The 15,913-nt window shown below is 40.4% G+C and overlaps 1 protein-coding gene and 1 long non-coding RNA gene across 3 annotated transcripts; one reads left to right on the forward strand and one right to left on the reverse strand.

The window, feature by feature from the left end:
- Positions 1 to 143: 143 nt before the first annotated feature.
- Positions 144 to 7,924, reverse strand: LOC117421400 (protein TEX261). Its single transcript, XM_034035774.3, has 6 exons — positions 7,748 to 7,924; positions 5,777 to 5,856; positions 2,013 to 2,166; positions 1,813 to 1,880; positions 1,208 to 1,310; positions 144 to 764 (listed from the first exon to the last, which is right to left on the reverse strand). Exons 1-6 carry the CDS (start codon positions 7,815 to 7,817, stop codon positions 649 to 651), a joined length of 591 nt encoding a protein of 196 aa, XP_033891665.1. The 5' UTR covers positions 7,818 to 7,924; the 3' UTR covers positions 144 to 648.
- Positions 7,925 to 7,971: 47 nt separating this feature from the next.
- Positions 7,972 to 11,543, forward strand: LOC131740081 (uncharacterized). 2 transcript variants are annotated; one of them, XR_009330736.1, is made up of 3 exons: positions 7,972 to 8,304; positions 9,884 to 10,168; positions 10,524 to 11,543. It is a non-coding gene; the product is annotated as an uncharacterized LOC131740081 (long non-coding RNA). The 2 variants fall into 2 exon arrangements; XR_009330737.1 differs by having other exon boundaries at positions 7,973 to 8,304; positions 10,638 to 11,543.
- The last annotated feature ends 4,370 nt before the right edge of the window (positions 11,544 to 15,913 follow it).

The raw sequence follows: 15,913 nt of genomic DNA on the forward strand, positions 1-15,913 counted from the left end.
TCAGTGAATTGATTGAAAGGGAATGGGAATTGGAAATGGAATTGAAAAACAGGAATGGACTCTAACCCTGAAATGAATGCAAAAAATGTATTAAGAAAAAAAAAAGACAGACAATAAAAAATAAATTCATCCAGACAAACGCGTTGACTTAATTTTCATTCCTTGTTTTCTTTCTTAGTTTTTTTTTTATTATTTGCTAACAGTGCCTTCTCTATTTATTCCTTCGGAGTTTAAACATTTGCAGAGATCCCCCCGTGGGACTGCCAATAACAGGCATACAAAAAAACTAAAGAAACAATGATTGTTAATCCCAAATCATTCATGAGGAGACACACCAGAGGGCAGGGGATCTGCCCCCTTACAATGATTGTTAATCCCAAACCATTCATGAGGAGACACACCAGGGGGAGGGGATCTGCCCCCTTACTCCTCTGTGCTCTGGATTCTCAGTGACAGGATTCCGATTCAAATAAAAAAAAAAGTCCAAAGTCGAGAACCAGTCTTTTTTTTGTTTTGTTTTGTTTTTTTTTCTTCTTTCTCCTTCCCTTAAATTCTTCTTCTCTTCATGGAGCGCAGATGTGCAAAAAGCAATGTGGTGTTTTTTTTTCTTCCTTGTTTCTTATACCTGCCCCCTGCCCCCCTCTCCTCTCAGTACATTTTCTGCCGGCTGGGCAGCACTGCCTCTTTGAGGAATGAGAATATGACCAGGATTCCAGAGCGCTTGCCTCTCTTTCCTTTGGTGAAGTAGTTTGACACCACGTCATCTGCAAAGTGTAAGCAGATCAATGTATAAATAAACAAAGACATCAGTAAAGCATCTTCACAAATAGAGCTGAATTGAGGGGTGTCCTGAAAAAAACTTGATAACCAATCATTTCTTCCTATTTTCTGTTTGTGGGTTATTTTTGTATTGTGGTAGCAAATCAAGTGCATCTCAAACTGTTAGATAGTCTTCTCAGAAACCCCTCAATTCAAAACACATCTTAATCATTATTACAATAGTCACAAGTATTTCAGTGACTTGCTTACAATATAATTCACATCTTTGACCAAAAAACTATTCTGAACTCTTCCAGGTAGTGTTAACATTTCGGATTTGCCTGTCAAGTGTTTGAAAGTTTGGAAATGTACATTGGCAGTGTGTGTGAGCACACGCACACGCACACGCACACACACACGCACACGCACAGGGTTCCATTCCTCTTACCCCCGTGCTGCACTGTGGAAGGAAGCACGTTCTCCCCGGCCGACAGCGACACGAAGAAAGAGAAGGGTATTACCCACAGGCAGATGGTGAAGTACGCCAGGACCTGAAACCACACAAGAGCACACTTTAAAAACACTCGGCTCGGATACCTCCTGCATGATACCAAGTGTGTGCCATCAAGGGGTCTGGGGAGTTTCACAAAGCACTTCCAGGCAGCAGTCTGCTAAATCCGATTCACTTCCATAAAGAAAAAGAAAATAACATTTATCCTGTAATCATTGCTGAGTGGACTTCTACTAAGCTATCGCTCCATCTTAAAAATATTGCTTTTTGCTTAGTGCTGTAAGAATGAATGCATTTCCAGAGGGGATTGTAAGAATGAATACATTTCCAGAGGGGATTGTAAGAATGAATGCATTTCCAGGTGAGAGGGGATTGTAAGAATGAATGCATTTCCAGGTGAGAGGGGATTGTAAGAATGAATGCATTTCCAGGTGAGAGGGGATTGTAAGAATGGAATGTTGGGAGCATACTGTATTACTGCGATATTTATACAAGCTAGATCGACTGACAGATAAAGTAATGTGTACAGAGAGCTTCCTTACCTCAGAGAAAGGGTAGTATTCCTCTGCAAAGAACTGGAATGTCATATAATGATTGACAACGACCAGCACTGTGACAAAGAGAGAGAGAAAGAGGGAGAGACACACACACACACATTACAATATGATACGATACCAGCGATGGTCCTGAAGGGCTACTTGCAAGATGCAGAATGCAGACTATTTTGTTAAAAGACGCTCACCACAGGATAGTATGAAGTTGGGCGAGGTAAGCAGGATGTATGGGAACGTCTGCAGCAGGCCGAAGTAGACGAGGTTTGTGAAGAGCCCCACACTGATCATCACTGCTGGGAATCCCTCGAACAGGTAGAGCCCGACCAGCACCGCCGTGGAGAACTGCAGCACAGCAAGCCATTAACAAACAGCAGCCCCTGTACCATACTACTGCAGTACACTGTCATTAGGGCAGGATGCTTATTTCACAGTCTAAAAACAGGTCATTCAAGATATTTCACCATTAAAACATAATGGGGGACATGTATCAAGATCGATGACACAGAGCTAAATTGGCAGAGTGTAAAGTAGCGCTCTGCCGCGGCACAAATTTGACCCCATCCCGAATGTATTAACTGGCCCAAAAGTAAAGAGGCACGGTGTAAACTGCCACATTTAAAATGCGAAAATTCCGCTGCGCCGGTATTCTGAAACACTAAAAATGGGCTACGGTAGCACAGATTAACAGACTAGTATGAAATCTACCCTCCCCTCCAAATGGGCTACCTCAGTTAAAGAATAGGTAGGTCATTTGGATTAATATTAATATTATTATTATACAACAGATAAAATCAAAACCAAATATACATAAAAGAAAATAATGAACCAAGTTTATTATACAACCAATATAAACAATTGTACATAATGAAATAGCCAGTCTCGAGCTAGAATTTCATCCTCAGGGAGATCAGAAAGGGTAATGCTGACCCTAAACACTCTCCCTTCTTCTCAGTACTCTCCCTCTGTTCCTGGGTTGTTCAGGAAGGCTAGGAACCTGCACGCTCCATTGTAAGAAATGCCGCTGAACATTCACAATATCACTTATTTCACAGAAATCGTGTATTTGACTGCCTACCGTGAAAAATATGCATTTTATTTTCCATTACTGTACTCTGTTGATTTCATACTTTTATTAAGTAGAAACAGCGCTACAGTAGCTGCACACAGTCCGACTCAATGCCATGCATTTAGTTACTATGGCAACGGAGTCAAACAAATACCAGCTTCATGGATTGATGAATTCCTCATACTGTACAATGACATTTCTATACACTACTAATGTACAGTGTGTATAAAGAAACACAAAAGCTTTGGTTTTGTCATTTCAGGTTTGCCGGTAACCTTTCTCCCATGTTTAATATTTTAGAGGCAGCAAAATAGGCTATAAATTACACAATCATTTTAATTGATGTGTCAACATAATCGTGCAAGGTTTACAAAACTCAAATATGTTGCTGAATGTCATTCAAGGTTGTTTTTAGAAAATCTATTTTGTCTGCTTGTTACTTATTTTTGCAGCCAACACAGACCAATTCAAACATCTTGTTTCCAGCAGAAGTTTGTTGTATTTTTAAAGACTGTTTCAATAGCGAATCGAGTTCCAAAGTACATTTTTAAAGAGTTGACTCAGTAGCTAGGCTGAATGTTAATGTTTCAGCCTTGGTTTTTGGGTGATGTTCTTGATGAACTATCACTGATAACACATTTTAGGCATCTTACATCAGTAGAATATAATGTAAATAGAAAAAGTGATTTTTATATCTATAAAATGTCGGACGTGGGACACATTGTGTGAAACACTTTTTTTTTGGTTTTATTGTCATAAGTGAATTTCTTTTTAAAATACTGGGAATTTTCCAGGCCCTGATATGACTGCTGCCATAATGCTCTTTCCTATCGGCTGCTTTCTGACTTTCTTTGCACTCAATAAGACCAGTGAACTCGGTCTTATTTGTGGACCCTTCTAGTCTGCCACATCATGAATCTCATTTCAATATCATCTCAGACTTCACTTACAAATGAGCCCCACCTACAATCTGCCATGCATATAATTAAGGCTTGACACGCCTTAAAATGCATGGCTAACGAGCGGCGGAGCACATTTTGGCCGTGCTAACACAGCCTTAACTTGCCATGATACATACGGGGCGTAAACTCGGCGCTACGGCCTTAACGCCATCGTAAACGCTTGATACATGTCCCCCAATATTTATTAAAGCAAAACGAAGATAGCGTTATCACATTCAAAACACATCATTTCTCTCTAGTTATTATACAACAAATGTTCCTAAATATTTAAATGCTTACCTAAAAATTAAAAATAAAAAACAGTAAATGCTAAATTGTAGAATATTTCATTCATTTTTTCCCCCCACATTTTAAGACATTCTATTTACCAATCAATGAATAAAACATCTCTGTTCTTTGATGCAGCTGGTGTGTTTGTCGTTGAAGACATTTTAAAGAAATCGTGCAGCTCTATGCAGTGTGTGTTCAGTTATTTACTGGAAGCAAACTAGGAGGCTGTGTGGTCCAGTGGTTAAAGAAAAGGGCTTGTAACCAGGAGGTCTCCGGTCCAAATCCCACCTCAGCCACTGACTCATTGTGTGACTCTGAAGATGTCAGCGCCCAGAGTGAAAGGAAAGCTTGCTATGGAAGGCCCTCCTGGTTAAAAACACATACCTAGTACACATACTCATTTGGACCAATCAGGATATATAAAATACCACGCGTTAATTACACGTTTTATATGTAGGGGCTGGTCATTTTACAGGCATGCAGCGTCATTACAAGAGTAGCCAATCACCTTCGGGTTAACTAGGACTAGAGACATGCACACATTCTCTCTCTATTAAAATAATAATAATAATAATAATAATAATAATAATAATAATAATAATAATAATAATAATAATATATGCTGTGTACCTGCAAAGTCAAAAAGAAAAAGGTAATGTAGGTACACAAAAATGATTGATTAAAAGAAATTATATCAGGACATTTCAGACTTCAAATATATATATATATATATATATATATATATATATATAAATAAAAAAAACACACAGGTATTCCATTGGTTTGTATACAATGTCCATGCTGCTAGGTTTTGAAAACAAGCCCTGACTGCAGCACCTCACCCAGACAGGCCAGCTCAGCTCTACCTAGAGAGAGAGAGAGAGAGAGACAGCAGAAACACCCTCCAGCCACACCTCACCCAGACAGGCCAGCTCAGCTCTACCTAGAGAGAGAGAGAGAGAGACAGCAGAAACACCCTCCAGCCACACCTCACCCAGACAGGCCAGCTCAGCTCTACCTAGAGAGAGAGAGAGACAGCAGAGCTCTACCTGAAGAGAGAGAGAGACAGCAGAAACACCCTCCAGCCACACCTCACCCAGACAGGCCAGCTCAGCTCTACCTAGAGAGAGAGAGAGAGAGAGAGACAGCAGAAACACCCTCCAGCCACACCTCACCCAGACAGGCCAGCTCAGCTCTACCTAGAGAGAGAGAGAGAGAGAGACACAGCAGAAACACCCTCCAGCCACACCTCACCCAGACAGGCCAGCTCAGCTCTGCCTGAAGAGAGAGAGAGACAGCAGAAACACCCTCCAGCCACACCTCACCCAGACAGGCCAGCTCAGCTCTGCCTGAAGAGAGAGAGACAGCAGAGCTCTACCTGAAGAGAGAGAGAGACAGCAGAAACACCCTCCAGCCACACCTCACCCAGACAGGCCAGCTCAGCTCTACCTAGAGAGAGAGAGAGAGACAGCAGAAACACCCTCCAGCCACACCTCACCCAGACAGGCCAGCTCAGCTCTACCTAGAGAGAGAGACAGCAGAAACACCCTCCAGCCACACCTCACCCAGACAGGCCAGCTCAGCTCTACCTGAAGAAAGCATTATATTTAAAGGAAACATTACATTTAAAGTGTCTCTGGTTCTGGTAACTTACCCATATCATGTACTTGATGATTCTGCTGGTTGCTACAGTGTATTCCTCGATTACCTCTGCCAGGTAGTAGAGACCAGCAGCTGTGAAAGAGGAGAGCAGTTAGAACGGATCTCTGTGGTTGTTTAGGGCGAGCTACACTGGCTGCAGGACTAGTAAGAGTTTCTATCCCTTCATAAGCATTGCATACATGCCAGGCAAAAGCAAGCTCACCTCATTATCAGCTTATTCGATGCAGTTCTAAGTCATTGTTCTGCAAAGTGACAAAGTAAAAACGTGTGTTTCACAGTGTCACAGGTATAATATTTGAACATGTTCTATAATCAGGGAGCCCAGGAAGCGCCTTTATTCACAGCACATTCATTACGGAACCCCATCAGGAGACAGCGCTGAGAAAGACTGTCTAGGGTTGTGTTTATTGGTGGAATGCTTTATGTCTAAGTACATACAAGGGAAAACAACAGTAGCACTATTTTCTTAAAAACGGTCTGTTATTTTACTATGCCTGTTTATTAATTAGATCTATTTTAAGTGTATGGAAAAAGAAAATAGGCTGCCTGAGAAGGAAGTAAAATCGCCATAAGGCAGAAACTGACCAATGAAGTTTATGTATTGCCTGAAAGGAACCCTCAGTACACAAAATCAATAAACACAGTACATTAACTATTTAAAGTTTTTTAATCGTTTTGATAAGTAAATATTAACAGAAATTACTGTAAAAGTCTTATTATAATTTGAATAAAACAATGTATGAGAACAGTTAAAGGTCATGAGAGTTAAATATGAAATACACCGTGCGGCTGCTAATGTAAAGCTAGAAGTGTAACACGATCAAGAGCAAGCGTTAATATAACAGGAACGAGCTATTTATTTGCTGCATCGTTCAAGGATTAGAATTATATTCTTAATGCAATAAACCGCATTTTATCCGCATCTAGGTATTTGCAGCAACCTTTACGCAAAAGTACAGGATTATAATGTATGGGCTAGTATTATGACTTGTACAGCTATTAAAACCGAACGACATCGGCTAAGGTCAATGTGCGCTATACTGGTGACAGTTCAAAGTCGGTAGTGTGTACAGTAACTTGCACACAAGGTTACCGTATGTAAAACAACACATATAAAATGCCTGAAGCATATATGCGCACATATATATATATGTATATATATATATATATATATATATATATATATATATATATGATCCGTCTATTCCATGCACTTAAATTATTATTATTATTATTATTATTTTTTTAAGAGTTTTGACAACTAAACAGAATCAATAACGCCCTGAAAAACCAACACACACGCACACACACAGGAAGGTACAAATAATAATTCAGGACTGATACAATAATATTGAAGGGCCAGCACATTAACTGTATAACTCAATGGCAAACAGAAAAAAGCGTGCAATAGAAAAATGTAACATGCAATTTAAAGGTTATGGTTATCATCATCATCATCATCATCATCATCATCTCTGGGTCGGAGAACAACCGGATTACGTGCTCGTATTGCCGTGCCTACGTGGACAGCATAGCTGCATACGTTTTACACTTGCAGAGCAGTTAAATAGAAACGATATCCTGCAGATTAACTGCATTCTTTTTAAAACACATAAAAGGAATTGAGTTGCAAATATACGATATTGTTTAAGCCCATGTACGACACGTTACACGTTAAATAAACGTAATCATTCCTAGTCTCCTAACGTTTTTATTTACCGATTCCACTTGATTTGGCCCAAAATAATAACAATTACAAAAAAATAGCTTTTGTATTTGCAACACGAATTTCCACTACCTCCCGCGCCACCACACCTCGATTAGATCTTATCCCAGGGCACTGGCTCAAACTCGGCCTTCATCAGTGACAACTACCGAGGCCACACAGAAAATGCGCGGAGCGGCAGTGGATAGATTGTACTTTTTTCTTTTTTTTAAAGAAATGTAATTGCACTCAACTCACCAATTGCTAATGTGACAAATGCGACTTGTATCACCAGGGAAAGCCAACTGAGCAAATACATAAACCACATCTCTCATATAAAACTACTTAAAAAAAATACTGTTAAAATACAATAAAGTAGAACAACGTCCCTCCCACCCAGAACCAGAGGCAAGAGCGGCGAGAATGCGCTGCAAGAGGTGCAGTAAAATCCTCCTTAGAAGCGACAGCGACACCTGTAGGCCTGGAAGTCGGTATGGTCCAATAAATAAATACAAATCGTGGCTTACCAAAAACTGCTGCACAGCACGGCAAACACATAGTGTAAGCGTGACTGCTTTCAAACCGTGCTAATATACAGTGATGGCTTGACACATATATAAAACAAACTGAAGATAATTTAGAAGTTAGAGGAACTTTGTAGTATGGTCAAAATCACTAAGGAGAGCCTCTGTTCTGCCTTTTTTTGCCACCTGCCACGCATGCTTTTTGCTATCATTGCACACTGCGTATGCTCAACCCATCTGCTATGGAAATAGCTACCCAACACCAACCAAGAGACGAAAAAGATTGAGAAGGTAAGATAGTTTCATTTCTGCGACTGTTTCTTCATTAATAATACTGTTACTTTTTAGATTGGAAAATATTGCAGCTGTTTAGGCTATATAAGTATCTGAAAAAAAAAAACATTCCTAAAAAAAACTACTCGATACACTCAAACTAAGCAGCTCAGATTTCTCACTTACGCTGTAAAATATGTTACACCTTTGTGACAATTCCTTCATTATTCACATTGCTCTTTAAAAATGGAAAAGAAAAATGCAGTTTTTTTATACACTTGTGTGGCTGCTGACTGCTTCCTCACCGGTGTCGTGACAAGTTTCCCCCACTGCTAAATTCCACCCCTCCCCCTCTAGGATCGTAAACATATCACGGGAAGATTTTTGTATTGGAATTTTTTTTCATTATGTATGAAGCACAATGTCAGTCAAAGAATTCGCTGTCATCGTCAAGTTCTGAGGTAACCATTCATTCAAACTGACTCTGACATATGCAAGTGGCTTCTTTGGATCTCAAAATACAACTTGCTACAATTTAATACCACATTTTTCCTACAGAATATAAGGGGTGGTATTTTCTGACACTGCAGTATGATTTACCATAATTTACTACCTTCCTTTTCTATAAAACATACAAGGGTGGCAATTTCTGGCAAGGTGGCAAATTTCAGCAATTATAACTATCACAAATTACTACCATTAACAAATTCTGGCAGTACACCCCCATAGCTATATGGAACAAGGGGACTAAGCGGAAACAATATCGTTTATTCGAAAGTTCGTGGAGAAAGTATAATGAGCAGCATACAATTACACATGAAAACTGTCCAGTTAAATTGTCATTTTGTGGGATAATCTTAAAAACTGTTATTTAAATAAAACAGGAGGCATGCAAGTAAGAGTCAGTCACAAACAAACGTTATTCTCACTACCTCATATAAAAAATAAAAAATAAACATAAAAAGCATGGCTTCCTGGATCAGTCCGCAAATATAAACTTTCATAAATACTTTCTTCTCTAATATACTTAATAAAATGTTGTACTGGATAGTCTAAGTATTCTAAGAGGAATGACCTAGTGGTTTAGGCCCCTGCATATTTCCACTTTAACCACAGTAAACACCATCAAACTGCAGCATCAAGGGCGTTAGCATTAGACTGAGACGCTCACCGAGATCTTGCCGGACATGATACAACCTATGCCGTTGGGTGTCCGCCCGTTCATTCAGTTTTATCTGTATCAGGAGCTATGGCCCTTTAGTGCACACTGCCCTCTAACGATACAATTTGGAACTGCACCTGCTTCAGTTCCGACTCTGTGCAGGTCAGCTCCCTGGTAGCTTGATGTCACGTCTGTGGTTATGATGTTGATTCAAAGGTAATGGGTTTATTTTGAGCACTCACTGTCATTTAACACACCATGTTATTTATGTAAGTCCTATGCTCTTGTGCATTGCCATGGAAGGAAACGTAATTGCGTTCAATTCCAGCAGTGAGAATCCTCAACCTAGAAAAGAAAGAGCTTTTGAAATCAGTGCCATTGATGGCTCTCGAGTCGTTACCAGCACTGACCTGCATCATGTGTTCATTTTTACAGCCACCAATGCTGAATGGCTGTGTGGGAGGGACTGTCCTTCTGTTGTGGTGACTGGTACAAGACTGGTACAGCATTCAATGTGTTGAAACCCCAAGAGGCAATGATGTCTGTCCAGCTGGACACACACACACACACACACACACACATACTGGAGAGAGCACTGGCTCCAGCTGGTCACACACACACACACACACACTCTGATGTTGTTGTCCAGCACAGGGCTCTACCAGGGACTGAGTGCTGGGATTTCAGGGATTTCAGATGGCTGTATCACATCAATACCAGGTAATTATTATAAAGACAGAAGTCTAATGTGTTAGTGTATTCATCAGCAAAGGACCCTGACACTCCCAGTGTAGAAGTGACTGCTTGGTACACATTGCACTGATTCTCTGTGTTCAGTTCTGGTTTTCACTGCATGCTTGTAGCTGCACTCTCTGGCCCCACTATAATCCTGGTGCTTTCTTATGGAAGATGCTGAGAGCAGCACTCCTGTGTGTGTCTGTGCGCACAGCGTCTATTTTACCTTTCGTATCTCATTAGCCTTCAGCAGAAAGTGTTGTAGTGTTGTTGTTTTTTTTACATAAATGTAGTAGTTGCCAATTGATTTTTACCCAATTTTTCTCCCAATTTGAAATAGCCAATTGTATTATTTTAGGCTCAGCTCACCGCTACCACCCCCGTGCTGACGACGAACACACGCTGTCCTCCGAAATGTGTGCCATCAGCCGACCGCTTTTTTTTCATTCTGCAGGCCCGGCATGCAGCCACCTCAGAGCTACAGCGTCGGAGGACAACACAGCTTTGGGCAGTTTACGTGCAAGCCCGCAGGCACCCAGCCAGCCTGCAGGGGTCGCTGGTGAGCGGTGAGCCAAGGACACTCTGGCCGACCTTTTATCCCTCCCAACCCAGCCGACGCTCGGCCAATAGTGCGCTGCCCCTTGGGAGCTCTCGTCCACGGTCGGCAGTGGAATAGCCTGGACTCGAACCGGAGACCTCCAGGCTATAGGGCGCATCCTACGCTCTGTGTGGAGCGCCTTTACCGGTTCAGCCGCTCGGGAACCCCAGCGTTGTATTATTAATAAAGGATGTACAATGCGTTTCAACTTATTATACATAGATTGGAAATAAAATTGAAGATGACAAAATTAAATTAGCCTTTTATATGAATGTACATTTACATACATACAGTACATACATAAATACACACATACATGCATGATGTTAGCCAGAGTGAGGCAATGACCCCGGTATTACAATATGCAGTTTGTCCCCTTTGTCTCCCAATATATTCTGTCCAGAACATTCCAATGTGTTGGCAGGCAGTCTGAAGAACGGTGGGCTGGGAAGGAGTCCTGGTTCATATTTCATGAACCACCTTAAGAAGAGCCCTGTCCCTGGGGAGGGGGCTGCGTTTGTGTAAGTGCGCTGATGCCTCTCCGGTGCTCACTGAAGCAGCTTGGTGCTAATGCACCCTGCCACAGTCTCCAGCACAAAGTGACAATGTGACCTGGCTGTGCGCAGTGACCACACCCTGACCCCGCTCCGCAGAGACACACCGAGGAGGAGATGGGGACAGAGAGAGAAAGAGACTGTCCTGCTTCAGAGGAGGGGGTGAGGAGAGCAAGAGAGACGTAGAGAGCTGTTGTGAGAGGGAAGTGGAGGGTGAATGGGAACATGAGAGACTATGAACACACCGAGTACTTAACACAGTAAGTCATCCCTTATACAAGTTTCCCAAAGTAAAATAGAAAAGTGTAACAAGCACATGGTAAGCATGGTAACGCACACTTTAGGTAAGCAATGCAAAGCCCAGAGAAGTATGGCAAGCATATTAATAAACATGGCAAACCAGGGTAAACTATGCATAGGAAAACTGCAAAAATACAGTGGTAAACTTTTATAAGGGATTCTACAAGTGTAGCAAGTTTACAATATGAAGAGATAATATAATAGTCTGACTACGCCACGTTCACATGCACAAGTCATGACAGATTTCCTCACAACGTGTTTGGCGTACTTTTCAAGAAATGCGTTGCAATGCAGTTCTGATTTAGGAAAAAAGAAAAGTAGGCCTTACCAATGCAGATTACTCAATTCATAGGGGAGGGGATATTTAAATATATGTGTCTGCTTACTAAGTAGGAAAAGAACGACTCCGAATATCGTGAAGAAAGCTTCATGCGTTGCCATGAAGATAAAATCATTTAACAAGAGAAATGAATTCACGTGTTGTCGAGCACATTTGAATTACGCTGCGCATTAGCTACTTGTTTGTCTGGTTACCTTTCCAACACAAACACACACACAATTATATAAAATATAATTTCTACTAAATTTTACTACTATACTATAATTTCTACTAAGTTTCACTGGACCTAGCAACCATCAGTTCCTTTGTTTTGTACAAGAAATGCACCGGGGGAAAATGTCCGTAGAAGAGATTTCATCTTGAAGCTAGCCACAGCGCTTCAGCAGAAACATTTCGATCAGAAAACTACAAAGCTGCAGCAGCGCAACCTGGATTCTGTGCTGTGAGTGACACACACACAAAAACAAATCATATGTTACTTTCATTTTAGATTAAAAACTACTTTTGTTTTTACAGTTTTGTATGTGCATAAACCTGTTTATACACTAGTTTCTTTTGAAATGTTTATTTTGTTATATTAGTGCTTCATATGTGGCAAGTTAGAAAATAAACCCTTTTATGTTTAATTGTTCATTTAAATACAGCGTTTCGGCTGTGCAGATAGATGTGCTTGAATAAAACTTTTGAGTTGTATCCGATAGTTTGTCTTTCTTTTTAATACTGATGATGTTTAAAATGGACCGTGACACGTATGAGTATAACCGCGGCGGTTCTAGTGTTAAAGTGGTCCATAAATGTACATTTTGTGTGGATGTATGTATGTATGTTTTGTACAGACTTTCTACTGGAGATTACGTGAGATTAAGTCAGAAGAACTGGGTTTTGGAAAGAAAGACAAGTTGTGCAATTTTAAAGGTTTTATTTAGTTCACAAAAAATGAAAAATCAGACAGACAGCACACCATTCAATCACAGAATGAAAGCAAAACTAAAGTCTTTCAGCCCAACAGTTCAGTTCCGCTGCAATATTCAATTACCATTCCTGTTGCGAACACAAGACTTTCAATTCTTTGGGTAAAACCATTACAGCGATCACCGGAAGAGACAAAACAAGAAGAAAAGAACACAAAAGAAAAACAGCATCTTGGCTCTGGTCTAGTAGCAGAGAGTATAGCTACAAACAAGGGGAGGTAGGGCTATATTGGTAGAAACAAATGCACTCGCTCTCTGCACTTCTCCGCAACAGGAAGCAAGTCCAACAGTCGAAATTATAAGGTTAAAAACATATTTTATTAAATGACAAACAAAATACAAACGTTTCTGTCCTTTAGACCATCATCAGTGCTTAAATACCGCACATCTGACAATTATAAATGAGCCGTAATTCAGATTTACAATACTAGACATAAAATCCACATGCTATATACGATTGAATATTAAAAATAAAGCAAAGAGCAGGGCTATACAAACGGTTGCTAAAACTGGCCAGACAAAACAGTTCTAAACTGGTAGGAGTTCAAATGCTGCTTAGCAGTAACACTATAAGAGCACGTCACAAAATATGCTGCTTCCAAAAAGGCCGGGTTTTAAATACGATACTAATGCAAGCAAAAATGAATAAAACAGTATCTCTCTGAAAATAAAACAGGAGAAATGAGCTATAAAACCGGATTAAAAAGGAGACACTCTCACTCTCACTCTCACTCACTCTCTCCTTTGGTTTTCCGCCTCCTCCTCTGTTAAAATTGTTTCTTTAAAACTTAAAGAAACAATCCTATCGGGTGCAGCACAGCTTCCTCAAACAAACCGTTATTCTGTTCATTGTTTATCATCGTCCAGACGACGTTGGCGCACCCGCTATCTGGTTCCTGGAGGGAAACAAAGTCTGCAATATTTTAGTTCCGTTTGTCTTTTCAAGCCGATACTTTTCAATTGGGACACGCACCTCCCGTGCGTCAGTGTTCTGTAACTCGTGTTCAACTCAGGTAAAGTGCGTCTTTAAAACAAACCCATGTTTAATAATAATATATAATAGAAAAACATACATGTGAATATAAATAGAAAAATAAAGTGACATTCAATAATAAAAAATACAAAATCAAATCATAAAGTGAAACACACACAATTACAAAAGTGAAAGATAATAAGGTTAGTTGTGCTTAAATATTATAGGCTATATGAGAGGTTTACATTTGCAGCGTCTTTTGCGTTCTTTCTTGTCTGTGTGTGTGTGTGTGTGTGTGTGTGTGTGTGTGTGTGTGTGTGTGTGTGTGTGTGTGTGTGTGTGGTTTGGTACGGCTTTGCTGAGGAACAACATGAGATTCCTCCAGTTAAACGGGATCTTCACTGCTGAAGTCTCCTGAGACACAAGCACGATTCCTGCTCTGGTTTACATGAGTTTTTATAGCTATGTTTATTATTATTATTATTATTATTATTATTATTATTATTATTATTATTATTATTATTTGTTTATTTAGCAGACTGGTTAAAGAAAAGGGCTTGTAACCAGGAGGTCCCCGGTTCAAATCCCACCTCAGCCACTGACTCACTGTGTGACCCTGAGCAAGTCACTTCACCTCCTTGTGCTCCGTCTTTCGGGTGAGATGTAATTGTAAGTGACTCTGCAGCTGATGCATAGTTCACACACCCGAGTCTCTGTAAGTCGCCTTGGATAAAGGCGTCTGCTAAATAAATAAAGAAAATACAAGAAATATGAATGTTTAAAACCGAAATAAATATACAAAGTACTATCAGTCAATCTGTATCTTGATAGCATCAAATAAACGGGAGCTTTGTGTATTAAAATAAAACAACAAATACATACAGCAATAAACCATACCGGGTACACAGATCAATGAGGAAGAAGAGGAGGAGGAAGAAGAAGAAGAAGAAGAAGAAGAAGAAGAAGAAGAAGAAGAAGAAGAAGAAGAAGAAGAAGAAGGCAGCAATATCTATGTAGCACTGCTAGCTGCACCGAGTCCATCTTTTAAACCCGCCCCAAGATCGATCAACAGGTGTATCTCGTTAATTAATACACTTGCTTGTAGGGAAGGGAAGGGGAGGGAAGGGAAGGGAAGGGGAGAGGAGGGAAGGGAAGGGAAGGGGAGGGGAGGGGAGGGGAGGGGAGGGGAGGGGAGTGGGGGAATGGCTGTGACAAACAGTGCAACTGATTTACCAAACGTGTGAATTATATAAATCAAATCAACAAACAAGTGCACAAGCACACGTGAATAAACAATAACTGTCATTTAAATAATGAAATGAAAGTAAAACATACATGTGCTCAAAAGAAAACGTGATTAAACAACCTTCCATTTCGAGATAAAACAATCAACTATTACTAATAAAGTACAGCGTTACACCAGCAATGTTAAGAACCGCTGTGTCCTGTAAAGCTGCTAAATAGTCCCCAAGGAAATCCGCGGAGAGTTCTCTGCACACTGGAGGAGATGTGTTGCAGGACTTTTATTAGATGCTATTTTAAATATTCGATTTTTACATGAAAATCAAAGCAGCATCAGCAGGATTGTGATGAAAATGCCAGTTTCCTTTGCAGAGATTCACAATCAGCTGAGCAGACTCAGTGAAGGCATCCACACAGACTTCTTTGAGCTCAAGTAGTTCCAGGGTCCAGTCCTATAGTGTGAGCTGCAAAGCAGCCTAACATGCATGTGCAGACTAGATCAGATTAGCATCATTCATCATCCCAGGTCACAGCCTGGCCCCCTGCAATATCCCTGGATAGGATAAGAACCTTTCTGCTGGGTACTGAAATAACTGTGGTGTGCTTCAGAACAAGCATATTAGTAAGTGAAGAAATACAGCAAGTGATAGCAAAACTTTTTTCTGGGCATTTGGAAACTGCCCTGTGTGTTGCCTAACTTGCTGTATTCAGTGTGACACTGTGATTATATTCTCATAATGCACAACAGATCA

The sequence above is a fragment of the Acipenser ruthenus genome, chromosome 1 (genome assembly GCF_902713425.1).
Source record: "Acipenser ruthenus chromosome 1, fAciRut3.2 maternal haplotype, whole genome shotgun sequence".
In the NCBI taxonomy this organism is placed as follows: Eukaryota; Metazoa; Chordata; class Actinopteri; order Acipenseriformes; family Acipenseridae; genus Acipenser; species Acipenser ruthenus.